General features: G+C 46.4%; 1 protein-coding gene across 1 annotated transcript in view; it reads right to left on the minus strand.

Annotated features, from left to right (window-relative positions):
* Window positions 1-19,739, minus strand: part of HNRNPR (heterogeneous nuclear ribonucleoprotein R) — a 1,454,575-nt gene that overhangs the window by 509,441 nt on the left and 925,395 nt on the right. Inside the window, exon 9 of the mRNA XM_044060074.1 lies at window positions 4,001-4,015. Coding sequence (XP_043916009.1) covers window positions 4,001-4,015 — 15 coding nt within the window. The remainder of the gene's footprint in view (window positions 1-4,000; window positions 4,016-19,739) is intronic.

Consider the following 19,739-nt stretch of genomic DNA (forward strand, 5'->3'; position numbering starts at 1 on the left):
CTGGCTGGCAGCCTTAGCACATGTGTAGGCCTTGATAGACAGACATAGGGGGCCTATCTGCCCCACGTGCTGGAGTCACCTTGTCCACAGGTATTGTGTCTCAGGCAAATCCTGGGCTTCAGTTTCTGGGGGAAAATCAACAACCGGGACCGGAGCAGGCTCCGGGGCCGGAGTGATCGGTAAAGCGGTGTCGTCGGTCAGGAGCGGCAGAACAACCGTCTCAGAAGAGACTGATGCACTCGCAGTAGTTTTTGGCATGGTGTCAGTAGAAGTCGCGGGCCGAGAATGTCGGTCCCGGTCTTTCCGTTTTTTGGAAATATGTGGTGTCGGTTGTTCCGACGGCATGTTATAAGACTATTTATCGCCTAAAAAGTCTTCAGCAAACTCTGCCCGGCGCCTGAGAGTGCGCTTATTGAAGCAAGCACAGGCGGCACAGGCCGAGACGTCGTGGTCTGGGCCAAGGCAGGGGAGGCAGTAAGAATGGAAGTCCTTATGAGGTATTTGTTTACCACAAGACAAACAGTTATTAACTTTTTCAGTTTTTTTCAGACATCGGCTGAGGCAAGAAAAGGTTCCCCAACGGGGTACTTAGCTTTTTGATGACTTCGGATACACAAAACACAGAAGCTGACCGACCGGCACTTGCGAACTGCTTCTGCTTCGGGCACCGCGTGGCAAGAAAGACTTAGGAAGATGTCATCGGCTGATGCTTTTATACCCCAGCCGCTCTGACGTCGGGTAGGAGGCGACATCAGCAGACGCCGGACCCAGACTTTGGAATCCGGCCGACCGAGGGCTGCCTGAGGCAGGACAACCCCATATGTAAGGACTGCAGTTGCATTCTTGAAGGACATCCCATTGCTTTGACCTGTAAGAACCCTGTGATTGGTATCTAGAGCATTTTGAGCACCTGGATTTGCCTTGAGAGGCTCTGCTGGACACAGGAAAGGACCAATTTTTAGTAGGCCAGTGCCTACTGAATCTGGGTGGCTGCACTTGTAAGATATTTTTTACAGTTTGCATAGATTTAGCCTTGTCTTCCATTTTCTTTAAAACCTCTTCTGCCTTATTACCAAACAGAGTATCATGCTGTAAAGGAGCATCCAACAATTTAGCTTTAACATGAACAGGCAGATTTTGCTCCTTGAGCCAGGCATGCCTTCTTATCACAGATCCAGTAGCAGCGGCCCTGAAGGAGGCCTGCAAAGAATCAAAGCCATGTTGCAAAGTGTGCTTTCTAACCTGTTCTGCTGCATGCAATTCCTTATTTTCCACACAATCAGAAATCATCATTTTCTGTTTCAATAAGCCCATAACATGCTGTTGATATTTTAACATATGAAACTGGCAGTTTAAGGCCCTAATTGCCAAGGTTGCAGACGTATAAACAGTCTTTCTCCATCTATCCAGTGCTTTGGAGTATCACAGGGGATAGGATTTTTGGCTGTAGAGGCCTTTACACCTTTGGAACCCTGTGAGATAGTTTCAGGATCAGCAGCAGGATTTTTGAATAGAAATTTCTGGGAGTCGGGAACCCTGTAATATCTGTCTGGCTTACTAGGAGCCAGAGGTAGGGAATCAGGAGCCATGCTTGATTCCATAAAACACATCAACAATGTCTAATACAGGAGATATAGCCGAAAGCCTATGCTGAAGGATGAAATCACTAAGCCTCTTTTTAGATTCAGAGAAATCCTGACTCTCCCAATGAAAATGTTCCCTTAAAGTATGCAAGGTTTCCCCAAAAGAATAATCCTCAGGAGGAGATGCTAATGGGATAGATTCTTCTCCATCTGAATCCTCATAGGGTGGTACAGAAAATTCCAGATCAGAAGACGAATCAGAAGAAATAGAAACCTGATTTGAAGATTCATAATCAATGTCTTGGCCTAGGCCTCTTAGCAGTGGGGGGGTTAGGAACCCCTAATCAAGCTAATTCCTCAGCCATTTTGATCTGTTTTTGAGGCACAGGGGCCTGAGCACGTGGCTCATGCATCGCTTGTATAGACTTAGAAGAAGCTTTTGATCTTGTTTTTGAAGCTGGCGTTGGTTTTATATAAAAATTGTTGAGGCCTGAAAACACCCTCTGAAGCCGGTGCCTGCTCAGCAGCTCCGGACTCATCCAAGGGAGGGACATCCGCGAATTCAATACTCTGAGAACCTTGCGGCATACTGCACTCCGCATGGGTCTCGATAGAGGCCTGCGACTCAAAAGTAGCGGGTATCAGGGGTTGCAAAATCGCCTCACTGAGTACCGGTGAACTGGCGACTGGCTTAGGAAAAGCTTGGTCGGTTTTGGACCTCGACGGTCTGTCTTTTTGCGTTTTTTGTGAACTCCGGTAGTCGGATTGCTAACCAACGACATTTCAGGGTAATTAAATCTGGATCCAAAATATTCTGAAGCAAAAAATATACAGACGCTTAATAGTGCACTGGTTAAATCTAGCACAAAACCGACAGCCAGTCACGTTATGATCTGGGCTTAGGCAAGGAATATAGTACAAATGAAAATCCTTGAGGTATTTGCGTCCCACAAATAATGCAATTATTAACTTTTACTGACATCAGTAAGGAGCAAGAAAATTTCCACAATGGGGTACTTCGCTTTAGTTGAAGACTTTGGTTCTGAAACTCGAATGCGAATATTTCAGGAGTCGGCCGACCGGCGCTTGCTCTACAGTATCTGCCTGCAGGTAGCACTCTGCCGGCCTGAATACCAGAGTCTTGGATTCCTGCATCAGATGCTGTCCCTTCTTCCATGAAGTCAGGTTGTCAGGGGTATAAAACATGCAGCCGATGCCATTACATCAGTTTTTCTTGCCCCAGATGTCAGGTGCCCCCATAATGGGAAGCAAGTTAGGTTACATCTCCAAAAAAAAAAGCAAATGCACTAGAAAAGCTCAAATACACCAAACAGGAAGGAAAGTTAGAGCCAAAATAAGTCAGGGGACAGGAGCGAAGGTAACCAGGACTGCAACAGTGAATACACTCTAACATCTACATTTATGGTAAGTGTACACAACTGTACTATGTTCTGTGTGTTTCACTGTTGCAGTCATTTTATTTGGGTAGATTCCCAAAGCTAAGGAAGGGAGGAGGAAGTTAGAGACCATTAGGACCAGCTATTAAGCCCTGCAGTACATGCTGTGGCAAAACCAGCTCTAGATTTAGAAAAAAATAGGCATGTGGTAATGCTTGGTGACTGTATAAACAGAGCTCCAGGTAGCAGCTTCTAGGATGTCCCTGGTAGGGACCCATCTGAGAAAGGCTCTAAAGGTAGATGCAGCCCTGGTGGAATGTGATCTTATCCCCTTTTGGGGTAGGTTTTCCATGGTGCTTATAGCAGAAATTAATGCAATGGGCTATCCATTTAGAAATTGTTTGCTTTGAAATGTCCTTCCCCTTTGCCCCTGCAGCAAAGCCAACTAACAGCCGTTCACATTTTCTGAGAGGCTTAGTCCTGTCCAAATAAAATCCAAGGTGTCTGTGCACGTCCAAAGAGTGCAGAATTCGTCCTCCTTTGTTTTGTGGATTAGCAAAAAAAAGGTAGGCCAATGAATGGACTGACTTAGGGCCACACTAAAAATCACCATGGGCAAAAAGGAAGAATTTTTCCTGAGGGAAACCCTGTCTGCATGGAAGATAAAGTGCTCCACTGCCATGAGGGCCTGCAATTCAGACACTCTTCTTGCAGAAGTGATGGCTAAAAGGAAGGCTGTTAGGAATTTCAACTCTACAGTTGCAGCTGGTTCAACTGGAGGGAGAGTGAGCTTTTCTAATACAAAGTTAAGGTCCCAGGTTGGAGTAAGGGCTCGTCTGGAGGGGGGGGGGGTAAATTTTTAGCCCCTCAGAATTCCTTTAACAGAGGGCGAGAAAGGAGAGGGGGGTGATTCAGTATTATAATGTGCTGAAATTGCAGAGGCATGACTTTTGAGGAGAAGGTTAGGCCCTTGTGGAGCATTTCTGTTAAGTACTGAAGAATATGAGGTAAACTGGGTACCATAGTGCCTATACCCTGGGTCTGGCTCCAGGAACAGTATCTTTTCCACTTTTCAGCATAGGATTTTCTAGTACTAGGTCTCCTTGCTTCCAGAATCACTCTAGCACCTGCTTACTGAGGGACGCTATTGGAGAGCTCAAGGAAATAGCCAGGCTGCAAGGTTCAGGGTTTGAAGGTGAGGGTGCAGAATCTGGCCCGCCTGCTGGGACAGCAGGGAAGGTGGTCTTAGGTAGCTGGCATGGATCCAGCAGTATTATGCTGTGCAAGAGGGGGTACCAGTGCTGGTGAGGCCAGTCTAGTGCAATAAGAATTGTCCTTGGTTTGTCCTGTTTGATCTTTAGCAGAACCTTCTAGAGGAGAGGCACAGGGGGAAAGGCGTAAACCAAGAGGCTTTCCCAGGTAAGGGACAGGGCATCCATTTTCCAAGCTTGACTGTGAAGAGTCCTTGTGCAGAATTTGTCCAATTGGTAGTTCTGGGGGGAGGCAAACAGGTCCATCTCTGGAGTCCCCCATTTGTTCCTGAAGAGGTTGAATATTTTTGGCTCTAGTTTCCATTTGTGTGGGTCCAGGATATTTCTGCTTAAGTCGTCTGCCAGTGAATTTAGCTCGCCTGGCAGGAATGGAGCTTGTAGGTGCAATTGGTAGCTCAAGGCTGTGTTCCACAGAGCCATGGCTAGTCTGCAGAAAGGGTACGAGTGGGTTCCCCCCTGCTTGTTTATGTACCACATAACTGTGTTGGCTGTCTTTACCAATAACTGTCCTGGAAGGATGTGGTCCTTGAAGGCTGTCAGGGAATTCTGTACAGCTAACTTTTTTTTGGTTGATATGCAGGTGCATCTGACTCTGGTTCCATTTGCCATGAATGTGCAGCCCTGCCAAGTGAGCCCCCCATGCATAGTCTGATGCGTCTGTAGTCAGGGTTTGGGCGGCAGGGGGTAGAGTGTAAGGGAGCCCCTTGTTGAGGTGGCAGGCCTCTGCCACCAAAGGAACTGTCTTTATACAAGGAATGATAGGAATCATTGATTCCAGGTCCTGAGAATATGGACACCATATGCTTTTTAGATACCATTGTAGGTTCCTCATATGCAGTCTTGCATATGGAATTAGTAGAATGCAAGAGGCCATGAACCCCAGGGCTTGCAAAATTTTCCTTGCCGATACCTGGGTCTTTGTGGCTAGTAGTTTAAAGCAGGCTGCCAAATAAACTTGTTTCTCTGGCGTGAGGTAAGCCATCTGGGAAGTTGTATTCCTGGGAGCAAGCTTGAGCACAATCTGTTGGCAGGGTACCAGATGAGATTTCTTTTCATTTACGATGTACCCCAGCGAGGTTAGAAGTTTCTTTACAAATGGCAGATATTAATAGCATGTCTTGGCTTTCTGCCTGAATTAGACAATCGTCCAGGTATGGGTATATTTGAATACTTTTCTGCCTGCAAAATGCAATAGCTGGAGCTAGACACTTTGGCTTATCTACTGCGCCCAGGGTATTCACAAAGGGAAGTGCAGAGAACTGATAGTGCATGGAACCTGCTCTGAATCGTAGGTATTTCCTGCAAGATTCCCTTATTGGAATGTGCAGGTAAGCTTCCTTTAAGTCTAAGGTTGCCAACCAGGCATCATTGCCTAGCATAGGCAGCAGCTGTTGAAGTGTTAGCATTTTGAATTTTGGAATTACCAAAAAGGTGTTTAGAATAGAGAGGTCCAGGATAGGATGCCAGGATCTGTCTTTTCTGGGTACCAGGAAAAGTAGAGTAAAAACCTTGTCCCCTTTCTTCTGATGGAACAGGTTGAATAGCCCTGATACTTAGAGAACTTGCTGTTGAGCCTCTGCCCACTGACTTGGGGGTAGGTCTGGCCAACCGTTTGGGGTTGGTAAGGTGTGGAAGTGGAATCTGTATCCTTGGAAAACTACATTTAAAACCCATTTGTCCTGGGTAATGCATTACCAGCTTTTTGCATGCAGGGCAAGCTTTCCTCCTAAGGGAGCAGGCAGTTGAGCAGGGCTTGGAAGAGTTAAAGTTTAAGTCACTGACATTTTTCCATACGGGGGTGGCTTACTACTTCCAGCTTTGGAAGTGAGAGCCCCCTACTGCTTTAGACCTGTGCGTAGCCTGAGACTGTAACCTAGGTGGTCTGCTGCTCCTGGGTTTGGACTGAAGGCCTGGAAGAGACTGGAAAGGACCAATTCTTAGAAGGCCAATGCCTACTAAATCTGGGAGGTTGTACTTGCAGGAAATCTAACAGTTTGCATAGATTTAGCTTTTTCCTCCATCTTTTTAAGGACTTCAGCTTTCCTACCAAACAGGTGGTCTTGGTTTAAGGGAGCATCCAGTAATTTAGCGAGCATCCATTAATTTAGCTTTAACATGATCTGGCATGTTTTGCTCCTTAAGCCAAGCATGCCTTCTAAGTACAGACAGTGACAGCAGCCCTGCAAGATGCTTCTAGAGTCAAAACCACACTGCAAAGTAGGTTTACCAACTTGTTCAGCAGAATGCATTAAATCCTGTAATTCTTTATGTTCAAAGTCAGGAATCATCATTTTCTGTTTAAGTAGTCCCATAATATGCAGCTGATACTTCAACATATGAAACTGGCAATTTAAGGAACTAATGGCCAAAGTAGCAGAAGTCTATACCTTCTTACCCCATCTGTCCAAGGCTCAGGAATCTGTCAGAGGAGGTAGGGTTTTTTGGCAGAAGTAGCCTTAATGCCCTTTGGTCAATGAGAAATGGTCTCTGGATCTGCAGTAGGATTCTTAGAGAAACTTGTGAGAGTCAGTTACTCTAATACCGGTCAGGTTTTCTGGGAGTTGGAGGTGAAGTGTCTGGGGCCAGGCTAGATTCCAAGAATGTATCATCTACAATGTCCAGAACAGGAGGGATAGCTAAAGGCCTGTGTTGAGGGAGGAGTAAGAATTCCCTAAGTCTCTTTTTGGAGTCAGAGTAATCCTGGCTTTCCCAGTGGAAATGCTCCCAAAGAGTGTGCAAGGTTTCACCAAAAGAAAAATCTCCTGGAGGGGAAGCAGAGGGAATGGAATCCTCTGCATCAGAATCCTCACAGGTAGATAAGGGCAAATCCTGGTAATCAGAAGAAACAGAAATTGCAGAATCCTGATCAGAAGAATCAAAGAAAATCAGTTCTAGGTCTCTTAGAGGGGGAAGGCTGGCTTCCCCTAGTTAAAGTAATAAGGTCTTCAGCCATTCTTAGCATTTGTTTTTTAGGCATATGGGTCTGACCATGCAGTTTGGACATCTGTTTTCTAGGCGTGGGTCGAATTTTAGGCCTTGATGAAGATGGTGTCTGTTTAAAATGCAAATCTGTAGGCCTTAATACACCCTCAGAAGCCGGTGCCTGCACAGCAGCTCCGGACTCATGCAAGGTAGAGACATCCGCAGGTTCCATAGTCGAAGAAGCATCTCGTGGCATACCAGACTCCGAATGGGTCTCGATAGAGGCCTGTGAATCTGAAGTAGCAGGTATCAGGGGCTGAGAAAACAACTCACTGAGTACCGGCAAACTGGTGACTAGCTTAACGGAAGCGTTGGCAGTTTTAGACCTATGCAGTCTGTCTTTATCCTTACGTTTCTTCGGAATATCGGTAGTCTGATGGCTTACCGAAGACATTTCTGGATAGTTAAACCAAGTAACAAAATAATTTGCTGCGAAAATAAAGACTACGACTAGTTTGGGGGTCAAATAAGGCACAAAACAGACAGCAAGAGACGCCGTGGTCTGGGCCTAAGCAAGGAATGCAGTACGAATGAAAATCTTTGAGGTATTTGCTTTCCACAGTTGAGACAATTGTTAACTTTTACTGACATTAGTTAAGAGGAAGAAAAAGGATCCTCAATGGGGTACTTAGCTTTTTTTTTTTTGAAGACTTCGGTTCCGAAACTCGAAAACGAAAATTTTAGGAGTCAGCCGACTGGCACTTGCGAACTGCTTCGGGCATCGTGCAGCAAGAAAGACTGATGTAATGGTGTCGGCTGCATGTTTTATACCCCTGACGACCTGACGTCACGGAAGAAGGGACAGCATCCGACGCAGGAATCCAAGACTCTGGTATTCAGGCCGGCTGAGGGCTACCTGCAGGCAGATAACCCAAATGGAATGACCAACAGTGAAACACAAAGATCATCAAAAATCTATTAAAGAATGGAGAGGGTGGTGACCTGAGTAAGAGACTAGGAGAAACGGTACCTGTAAATGTGTTTTTTGTAGTTTAAGTACATTATTGAAGGTGGACATAACAGTAAATGGTACCCACATCTGAGCAAAAATTTTTTACTGCAACAGCAATACTATTGGCAATATTTACTTGGCTACCAGTAAACACTGTAAAGGGTTTTATACTGGAAAGACCCATAAAAGATTCTAAGACCAAGTATATGAGCATATTAACGACATTAAGAAAAATAATCTTAACGCACTTTGTAAACATGTGGTTGAAAACTCTGGCAATGAATTTGGGTTCTTGGGCTTAGAAGTGATTAACAAAAATGTAAGAGGTGGCCCATGACTAACATTATTGAATATAAAGAGTTAAGGCGGCAAATTAAATTCTTGGGTGCCACCTGGACTCAATATCTATATAATGTATCTATTGCTAGTATTTTGAAACTTCGTTCTTACATTGTAAAAGTCTTTTAAAGTATGTGGTTTGAATTGCTTTTCATAAGGTAATGTAACTTAGAAATTTCCATAGTGATGTGCATTTTAAATTGGAATCTGTGGCCTATTTTTTGTAGATCATGTGTATTTTTAGGGAGGGGAAAGTAAAAAGTTATGTACTTATAACTTTCCATGTAAGTTGCTTATCTCACCTTTATTCTCACTGATGGGTTCGGAGCAGATCCTCGGCTCCGACACGGCCGATAGCAAAGCTCAAGGTTTGCCAGTAGCTCAAGACCAAGCCCCTTATCCCACAATGCACTGCTGGAATTACCTCAGATCTTGTTTGCTGTGAGTATATATACCCTTTTATTTATTTCTACAAGGAAGCACTTCCCGAAGGAGTAATAGTATTGAATAACCAGGATAGTACTAGCCTCTACGTCAACTGTCAGCCAGGAGGGGGGGATGAGGGAGGTACACGAGAATAAAGGCGAGATGAACAACTCACATGGAACGTTATGGTAAGTACACAACTTCTTTATGTGAAGTTAAACCTCGCCATTTATTCTCACTGATGGGTAGCGTCCCTAGCACCCTCTATCTTGGGTGGCTCATGGAAGTACGTTTTTCAGTACCGTGGAACCAAAGGAAGACCTGTCCCTGGAAGCCTTATCTACTTTGTAATGTGTGATAAAGGTATGAGGCTTAGACCAAGTGGCTGCAGTACAAATACTGTTAAGGGGCAATTTAGCTTGAAAGGCAGAAGATGTAGAAACGGTTCTGGTAGAATGAGCCTTAGGTTTGTGTGTCAATGGCATGCTAGCATTCGCATAAACAAAGGATATACAATCTGATAACCATTTCGATAAAGGTGTTTTAGCCACTGGATTACCTTTTCTGGCTTCCGAAAAGGATACAAAAAGTTGATCTGATTTTCTAATATCCTTAGTTCTGTCAAGATAAAATCTGAGCGCTCTGTGTACATCAAGTTTGTGCAGCATGTATTCCAATTTGTAGAGTGGTTGGGAAATAAAGACTGGCAGCTCAATGACTTGATTGATATTGGATTCAGAACAGACTTTAGGCAAAAAGGAGGGGTTTGTTCTGAGAGATACTCTATCAGCATGAAAAATCATGTAAGGGGGCCTAACAGATAATGCTTGAAGTTCTGACACTCTGCGGGCAGAAGTAATGGCTACCAGAAATATAGTCTTCCAGGACAAATATGAGATCACAAGAAGATGCTGGTTCGAAAGGGGGGAGAATAATTTGAGACAGCATAAAATTTAAATTCCAGGGAGAATAAGGAATTTTGACAGGAGGTCTCATGTGAAAGGCACCTTTAAGAAAAGCCTTAAATAACTTATGGCTCATAACAGTCAACCCATTGAATACAAGGTGGACATTTGTTATGGTGGCTAACTGGACTAACTGTGGCAGCTGCTGCTCCTTCTTTAAAAATATTTGTCAAAAATTCTAAAATGGATGACAGAGGAGCTTGGAAAGGGTAAATTTTCTGTATATTGGCCCAAATTGAGAACCTGTTCCACTTACTGCAGTACAGTTTCCTGGTGGATGGCTTGTGAGAAGACAAAAGGATTCGTCTTGTATTATCTGACAGCGAATGAAGTCTGGCAATTAAGGGAAGTGGATTAGCCAAGCAGTCAGTTTTAGGGACGGCAGTGAAGGATGGAGGTCCCCTGACGGGTGTGTCAGAAGGTCCGGAACTGGGCCCAGGATCCATGGATCCTCCAGTAGATGAAGGAAGGGGAGCCAAATCTGTCGAGGCCAGTAGGGAGCTATGAGGATAACTGTACTTTGCTTTCTGTAAAACCTTGGGTATCAATGGAATAGATGGGAATGTATACAGGAGACCCGGAGGCCAATCGAGTATGAGTGCGTCTCTCGGGGAATGTCCCGGAGGTGGTATTAGGGCAAAGTAGCTTCTGCATTTGGCATTGATGCGACTGGCAAAGAGGTCGCAGCAAGGCTGGCCCCATTTGCGGAAAAATCAGATACACAACTTGTTGGTTGAGAGACCACTCGTGAGGCAACAGTATTGCCGTGCTTAGCTGGTCTGCTATCACACTGGATTCCCCCGGGATGTGCGTTGCTATCAGAAAATGGTGGGACGACATAGCCCATTGCTATACCCAGAGTGCTTCTCGACAAAGGGGGTAAAACACTTGGTTCTGCCTTGTTTGTTCAAGTACCAGACCACTGACATGCCCGTCTGAATTGCAATTGTCCCTAGAGGAAGAGAGTCCTGAAAGTACTGCAAAGCCAGAAGTACCACTCTCAACTCCAGAAAGTACAGTTTTGTACCTACCATAAATGTAGATGTTCGAGGATACACATTGCTGCAGTCATAACCTGTGGGTAGTCCGCTGTCCTCGGTCGGCCCGAATACCAAAGAGTTAGGCTGGAGTCAGTCATGGGCGCCCAGAGCTGACGTCAGTAAGCAGTAGTACTTAAGCGCATGACCGACGCCATATCCTCAGTCTTTCTTGCCCCAGATGTCAGAAGGCCTTAAAAGGAAAAGGCCAGAGCCACAAAGGGAGAAAATTAGAAGTTATGTCCTTACCATAACGTTCCATGTGGAGTGTTCATCTCGCCTTTGTTCTTACACCTGGGTTCGGAGCCGATCCTCGGCTCCGTGTCGGCCGCTTGGCAAGCTCTGCATCGAGAAGAAGCTCGAGACCAACCTAACTCCCACAATCCCCCTCTGCCTTTACCTCAGATCTAGTTTGCAAGCAAACCAGAAGTCAACAGAGAGAGTAACACATTCATGCCAAAAACAACATAACTGAGAGAAACACCTATACATATATATATATATATATATATATATATATATATATATATATATATATATACATACATATATACACATATACACATATATATATATATATATATACACATATATACACAACAACTGCGTAATGCAGAAGCAGGAGAAACCAAACCAGACACCAAACTGGACGTTCTTCCTGAGGGTGGGAGGTGGAATGTAAGAAAAGCAGATGAACACTCCACATGGAACGTTATGGTAAGGACATAACTTCTAAATGTGAGAGTGTTCAATCTCGCTTGTTCTTACACCTGGGTAGCGCCCTAGCTCCATGTTCCTGAGGAACTCACGGAGAACGTTCTTGAGCACAGTGGAACCAAAGGTTGCCCTGTCCCTAGAAACCCTGTCTACCTTGTAATGAGAAATGAATGTATGTGGTTTAGACCAAGTGGCAGCTGCACAAATAGTGTCTAATGGTAAGCAAGCTGCATGAGCCAGGGATGTAGATACTGATCTTGTAGAGTGCCCCTTGGGTTTGACAGGTAAAGTTTGTTCCGAAGTAGCATAAACAAATATAATGCAATCAGTTAGCCATTTGGAAAAGGTTCGTTTAGTAACTGCTATACCTTTCCTGCTGTCTGCCAGGGCTACAAAAGTTGATCCGCTTTCCTGTGATCCTTTGTTCTATCCAGGTAAAATCTAAGTTGTCTATGAACATCCAACTTGTGTAACATATACTCCAACTTATTGGAGTGGTTTTGAAAAAGGTAGGGAGCTCAATGGATTGATTAATGTTATTAACGGAGCAAACTTTGGGGAGAAAGGACGGATTAGTGCGAAGAGATACTCTGTCAGAGTGAAAGATCAAATAAGGGTGTTTAATAGAAAGAGCCTGAAGCTCTGACACCCGCCTAGCCGATGTAATGGCCACCAAAAAGAGGGTCTTCCACGACAAATATTTCAATGGACAAGAAGAGGCTGGTTCAAACGGTGGTAGCATCAATTTGGATAATAAAAGGTTCAGATTCCAAGGTGATGTAGGAGTTCTAACTGGTGGTCTAATATGGAAAGATCCTTTCAGAAAGGCCTTACAAAGTCTGTGAGCCGTAATAGGAGCCCCACATTCTTCCACATGAAAGTTGGAAATGGCAGCCAATTGCACTCTCAAAGTGGCAGGAGAAGCTCCTTGGTGGAACAATTCGGTTAAAAACTCCAAGATCTTATTTAAGGGAGCTATAACAGGGTCCAATTGCTGTGTATTTGCCCAGTAAACAAAACGCTTCCATTTACTAGTGTAAGTCTTTGTAGTGGAAGCTTTATGAGAAGCCACTAGTATATCCCGAACTGCAGGTGAAAGAAGATCAGACCTGGCTAAGTAGGGAAGCGGAGCAGCCAAGCTGCTAGTTGGAGTGACAGTAGCGAGGGGTGGGGAGCCCTGACGAGTGGGTCAGTAGATCCGCCCGGGTCCAGGATCCAGGGTTCCCAATGCCGTGTGCCAGAAGAAAGGGAAACCAGATTTGACGAGGCCAGAATGGGGCAATGAGGATAATCGTCCTTTGCAGGTTGTTGGCTTTCTGCAGAAACTTTGCAATCAGGGGAAAGGGAGGAAAAGCGTACAGGAGACCTGGGGCCAATCGTGAACCAGAGCGCCCCTGGGGACTTCCCTGAGGGGGTAATAGGGCAAAATAGCTTCTGCATTTGGCTCATTGGAGACGCAAAAAGATCGCAGGAAGGCTGGCCCCATTTGCGAAAAATCTCCTTCGCAACTGACTGTTTGAGGGACCACTCGTGAGGCAACAGGATTGCTCTGCTCAACCTGTCGGCTATGACGTTGGATGACCCCGGGATGTGCGTTGCAATCAGAAAGCGACCCGTGGACTCCGCCCATTGCCAGATTCTCATGGCACCTCTGCATAGCTGATAAGACTTGGTTCCCCCTTGTTTGTTTATGTACCAGACTACGGACATGTTGTCCGTCTGAACTGCAATAGTCCCTAGAGGAAGAAGGGGAGCAAAGTGTTGCAACGCTAGAAACACTGCCCTCAACTCTAGAACATTGATGTGCAGATTGTACTCTAAATTGGTCCATTCACCTTGGACTGCCTGTCCCTGACAGATGCCCCCCCACCCTATCAGGGAAGCGTCCGTGGTCACCGTAGCTGTCGGCGTGGGTAGCACAAATGGTCTTCCGCTGGAAAGATTGCAAGTCCAGAGCCACCAGGCTAGGTGTGATTTGCATGCGTTTGTGATCAGAATTTCGTGTGTCAGAGGTAGCTGTTGGAACGACCATTGTGCAAACAGTAGCCATTGTAGAACTCTCATGTGCAGTCTTCCCAATGGTATCGCAATGAGAGAAGCTGCCATGAGACCCAAAACTTTCAGAACCAGTTTTGCTGGGGATTTTCTGGATGACAGAAGAGATATGTGGCTTTGTAGTGAGGCTATCCTTTCTGGAGGAAGTCTTAGAATTAAACGATGCGTATCCAATTCTGCTCCTATGAATGAGATATGCTGTGATGGCTGTAGTAAAGATTTTTCGAAATTTACGGAAATTCCGAGATTAACACAAAGCTGCAGTGTGTAATCCCTGGCCTGAATCAGTTGACGCTGGGTGGTGGCAGAATGGAGCCAGTCGTCCAGATACGGAAACACCTGGAATCCCAGGCGTCTCAAGTGAGACGCTACCACTGCCATGCATTTGGTGAAAACCCTGGGGGCTGAGGTCAGACCAAAGGGCAGGGCTCGAAACTGAAAGTGGCTGGCTCCCAGCCGGAAGCGCAAGTGATCCGTGGACGCCCTGGCCATTTTGATGTGGTAGTATGCGTCCTTCAGATCTATTGAGCACATCCAGTCGTCCTTCTGTAAAAATGGAAGGATCGATTGAAGCGTGACCATCCGGAACTTTTCTTTCTTGACGAAGGTATTGAGATTGCTTAGGTCCAGAATCGGCCTCCAGTCCCCTGTCTTTTTTGGAACTAAAAAGAACCTTGAGTAAGTTCCGAATCCTCTTTGGTCCGCTGGGACTGGTTGGATTACTTTTTTCTAGCAGCTTTGAAATTTCTATAGCTGCAGGGTCTCGCAGATGGGGCGCACATCTGGGAGTCTTTTCTTCGGAATTGGGGGCAATAGGAAGGGTATTCTGTAGCCTCTGGTAACAACGCTTTTTACCCAATTGTATGATGTAATATTTTGCCAGGCCTGAGGGTATAAAGCTAAGCGACCCCCGACTGCCTCCAGAGCAGGACAGTCGGGCCTCCTCTCAGGAGTGCTGGAAAGGTTTCCCAGGGGGTGTATCCCTGTCACCTTGGTTTTGCGGACCCCCTCTGCCGCCAGGGCGGCGTCTTCCACCTCTGCTCCCTCCTCTGCCTCTAGAGGGGGCATCACCCTGTGTGCCTGGGAAAGAGCCTTGGGGTTTTCGAAACCACATTTTTCCACCACGTTGCCCTTTGGGGTACGGTCTGGATGGGGTGGAAACACGGACTCCGACAGCAGACAGAGTCTTTCCCTCTTGCTCACACTGGGTAAGGGTCTCCTTTACTTTGGGGCCAAAGAGAGTGGCACCATCAAATGGGGCGTTAGTAAAGGAAGACTGGAAGGCTTCCGCAAATGAACATAAGCGCATCCAGGATTGTCTACGAAGAGCAATCGCTGAAGCTGCTGCCCTACTCGATTCGGCTGCGTATGAGATCAGCCTCATGGACGAGTTTGCAATAGATGTAAGGGTATTGAGATGTGCTGTAACCTTTTCTGAAACAGCAGCATCTGTAGTACCCTGGAGGGCATCTCCCAACTCTTTGATTAGATCCCTCTGTAGCCGTGTGAAGTGGGTCAAATAGTTCAGGGATCGCATAGAAAAAGCCGCTGAACTAAAAATGCGCTTCCCATACCTGTCCATAGTCCTAGAATCTCTGTTAGGCGGATGGACAGATGAGGAAGATTCAGACATCTCCTTTTTCGTGGCCGCTGCCACCACCATAGCGTCCACTGGCACTCCCTTTGTCAGATAAGCCTTATCCTGAGGGGCAGTAATATATTTGTTAGGCTTTCTAGGGACTGGCTCCACCGTGTCAGGCGCCTCCCACGCCTTCGAGCAATCAGCTCCATCAACTCATCGAAGGGCGGAGTGACCCAGGAGGAGGAAGGGCGAGCACCGAATGCCTTCAGCAAGACTGACATCCTCAGAAGGGGGGAGGGATTGCCAATCACCTCTCTGCTTTAGGATCTCCAGGATGTCAGAAAAGGAGACATCCTCTGAGGGTGACTTTGGGGACCCTTCTGACTCATCCAAGTCAGTGTCCGATGTCAATGATTCTTGTGGAGAATCTAAGTGTCTCCTCTTACACAATCTTTTCCTCGGAACTTCCTCGGGGGCGGCATCCGAAGAAGCCTCCGAGGAAGAGGGGGCACCCTCCAGGGGTGGCTGAGACACAGGTGCTCGACGCTTAGATGTAGCCGTGGGTGCAGAGGAGGATAACGGTCCTTCATGGGAAGGAGAAGCTGTTTCTGCTGATGTGGTTGTCTGAGTAGACAACACCTTCCTCATGAGGTCGAAGGCCCCCGGGTCCCGAGTCGAGGTATCTCCCGGTTCCGAGGAAATCGGAAGAATCCCCGAGACAGGCACCGAAGGCATCGACCCCGAGGACTGAGCAGAGTCGATCCGAGCCGAGGCCCCGAGAGGGAGTGTCGGAACTGAAACATCGGTCCGACTCTCAGTCCCGGATCCAAGGATGGATCTTCGGCTCCGAGACTCCGGCACCGGATCCGATGGAGTCGAGGTGAACGGAGCCGACAGAGAGAAAGACGGTTCTGGCACCGAGGGCTCCACAATCACCAGATCAGCCTCCCGCTCCAAGACTGGATAGGTTTCGGAGGAGGAACAGGTGGAGATAAGGGAAGGCCTTTGAGTCTCGACACCAACTGGGAGGAGACAGAGATGAGCTTGGATAAGGCCGTATTCTCCATTAATTTCTGCACCACGCGGTCTACATCGGTGTCGGAGAGGGGCCTGGAAGAGCGTCAAGGAATCGAAGACGGAGCCGACCTCAACAGTGCCGGGGGAGGGAGCTCCGTCACCGGTTCCAAGACTCGAGGCTCGGAAACTGACAACAGTTCAACACTTGGCCCCAAAGTCTGTGGAACCGGTGATCGAACTTTAACTGAAGAGCTCGGAGCCGATGACCTGGGCTCAGACGTCTTCGATTCCTTCGAGGATTTGGATGTCTGGTCTGATGCATCCAGAGCCTCTTGAAAAATAGGTTTTAGAAGACCCCTATCCATAAGTTTCCTGCGCCTATCTGTCATGACCCTTCCCCTGAAAGAATGACATATTGAGCAGTCTTCTTGCAGATGGAGAGGGCCAAGACAGTAGACGCAGGAAAGTACAGTTTTGTACCTACCATAAATGTAGATGTCCGAACAGGATAGCATCTGCAGTCCTAACAAATGGGTTGTCCTGTCGTCAGGCAGCCCTTCGGTCGGCCGGATTCCAAAGTCTGGGTCTGGCCTCTGCTGGTGTCGCACTTCACCCGACGTCATCTCTGCTGGTCTTCGGGTATAAAGGCATCAGCCGACGCCATTTTCCTCAGTGTTTCTTGCCCCAGATGCCAGTTGCCCTCTTGGAAAGCTAAATTTTGGATAAATGCCAATGTTTCCAAAAAGTAGAAGGCAAACACAAAAATAAGCATGTATGTACATATATACAAACAAATACACCATAAGAGATCCCCCCCCAGCTAGCTATTAGGAGGGTAAATACCCTAGGAGTACCACAGAGCGGAAGGAGGGTGGGTAATCCTGACTGCAGATGCTATCCTGTTCGGACATCTACATTTATGGTAGGTACAAAACTGTACTATGTCCTTCAAGGATGCATCTGCAGTCCTAACAAATGGGTAGAATACCATAGCCAAACTAGGGAGGAGGAAGAAGAATTATGGTGTAGTTAGGATCCCTTGCAAAACAGCAGTGGCAAAGCCTGCTCGGGATCTAGAGTATAGAGGTAAGTTATAATGCTTGGCAAATGTATGCACGGAGGTCCAAGTAGCCGCCTCAATAATGTCCTTGGTAGCCACTCCTCGTAAGAAAGCTGTGGTAGTGGCTGTAGCCCTTGTAGAATGAGGCCTTATGTTCTGTGGAATTTGCTTTCCATGGTAGGAGTAACAGAATCTTATGCAATTTCCTATCCACTTGGAGATTGTTTGGAAATTGCTTTTCCTTCCCTTCCTGTTGCATAAGCTACTAAAAGCTGGTCAGTTTCTCTATTGCCCTTGGTTCTGTCCAGGTAGTAGCGCAGCTGTCTGTGTACATCCAAGGTATGCAGCAGTCTTTCCCCCCTGTTCTGTGGATTGGGAAAGAAGGTAGGTAGGTGGAGGTTTAGAGACACTCTGGATACCACCTTAGGCACAAATGTAGGATTAGTTCTCATGGACACTATCTTGATGGAAGATTAGGAAGGGTTGTACTGCCATTAAGGCCTGTAGTTCCGAAACCCTCCTTGCTGAAGTAATTGCCAGTAGGAAAGCAGTTTTCCAGGATGGGTGTTGAAGGTCTGCTGTTGCTGCTGGTTCGAATGGAGGGAGTGTCAATTTTTCTAGCACAAAGTTCAAGTCCCATGCTGGTAATGGTGGTTTCCTAGGAGGTTTTACATTCTTGATTCCTCTGAGGAACTGCCTGAGTAGAGGGTGTGAGAAGACAGGGGATCAAGCTGTATTCTGCAGAAATAGCTGATGCATGTATCTTGATGGAGGAATAGGACAGGCCTGTATGGAGAAGCTCTGCCAAATACTCCAGGATGTTGGCAATATCTATCTTTGACACATCTTTTCCTCTTTCAGAACTCCAAATGACAAACCTTTTCCATTTTCCTGCAGAGTTCCTTCTTGTTGAAGGTCTGCGGGCCTCAAGGATAATGTCTTTAACCCTTTGGGATAAATCTGGGTTAGTTGCTCTTATGTAATGTTCCAGGCAGTCAGTTGTAGAGTTTTCAGGTTTGGATGCATGATGTTGTAGTCGCTCTGAGTTAACATCAAAGGAATCAGGGGTAGTGTCCACGTTCCTCCCAGAGACATGCTCCTCAGCAAAGGATACCAATGTTGTCTTGGCCAATTTGGAGCTATCAGAATTATCCTTGGACGTTCCTCTTTGATTTTCAGTAGTACCTTGTGCATCAAAGGAAGAGGTGGAAATGCATATGCTGTCAGGTCTTTCCAACTGAAGGATAGAGAGTCCACTTTCCAAGCCAGTGGGTGGTATGTCCTTGTGCAGAATTTCTTGATCTGGCGATTGAGTGGGGATGCGAATAGGTCTATTTGTGGCATTCCCCATTTTTTTGTGATGGCCTTGAAGATGTCGGGGTGTAGCATCCATTCGTGAGCATCAGAGGTAGTTCTGCTTAACATGTCTGCTAGGATGTTTTCTTTTCCCGGTACAAATATTGCCTGTAACTGGATGTTGTAGCTCAGAGCCATATTCCATAGGTCCAGAGCCATTCGACATAGGGGGTATGAATGAGTGCATCCCTGTTTGTTGATGTACCACGACTGTGGTGTTGTCTGTCCTTATCATTAATTGGCCTTCTTTGAGGAATGGTCTGAAATTCTGGATTGCTAGTTTTACTGCCAGCATTTCTTTTTGATTTATGTGCAGGTGCAGCTGATCTGGAGTCCATAATCCTTGAATGCATTTGTCCAGCATGTGGGCCCCCCAACCTAGGTCTGAGGCATCCGTTGTGATGGCTTGGCTTGCTTGAATGTTGTGGATGGGCAAACCTGGGTTTGACTGGCATGCTTGAGCCCACCATAGGAACTCTCGTTTCAGGCATGGGATTAGTGGTATTTCGGTTTCTAAGCTGTGCCTGTGTTGAGACCATAAATTCTTTAGGTACCACCGTAGCTTTCTCATATGCAGTCTGGCATGGGGGACCAGGATTATGCATGATGCCATGAAGCCCAAGGCCTGCAGTACTTTCCTTGCTGTTAGTTTGTTCTGCTTTGTTAATGCCAAGAAGTAAAGAGGGAGATGTTCTTGTTTTTCTGCAGTTAGGAATGCCATCTGTTTTGCTGTGTCCAATTCTGCACCCAAGAATGTTCTTGTTTGGGATGGTATCAGTCTTGACTTTTTTAAATTGACTGTGTATCCCAGGGCTTGTAGTAAGCAAATGACTCTTTGTAAGTCTTGTGTCCGCTTGCTTTTGTTGTCCGCTTGTATCAGGCAGTCGTCCAGGTATGGATAAATTTGGATTCCCTGTAGCCTGCAATGAGCGATTACTGATGCCAGGCATTTTGTGAATACTCTGGGCGCAGTAGATAAGCCAAAGGGCAATGCTGAGAA

The sequence above is a fragment of the Protopterus annectens genome, chromosome 1.part2 (assembly GCF_019279795.1).
Source record: "Protopterus annectens isolate FY-2018-M chromosome 1.part2, PAN1.0, whole genome shotgun sequence".
Taxonomy (NCBI): domain Eukaryota; kingdom Metazoa; phylum Chordata; order Ceratodontiformes; family Protopteridae; genus Protopterus; species Protopterus annectens.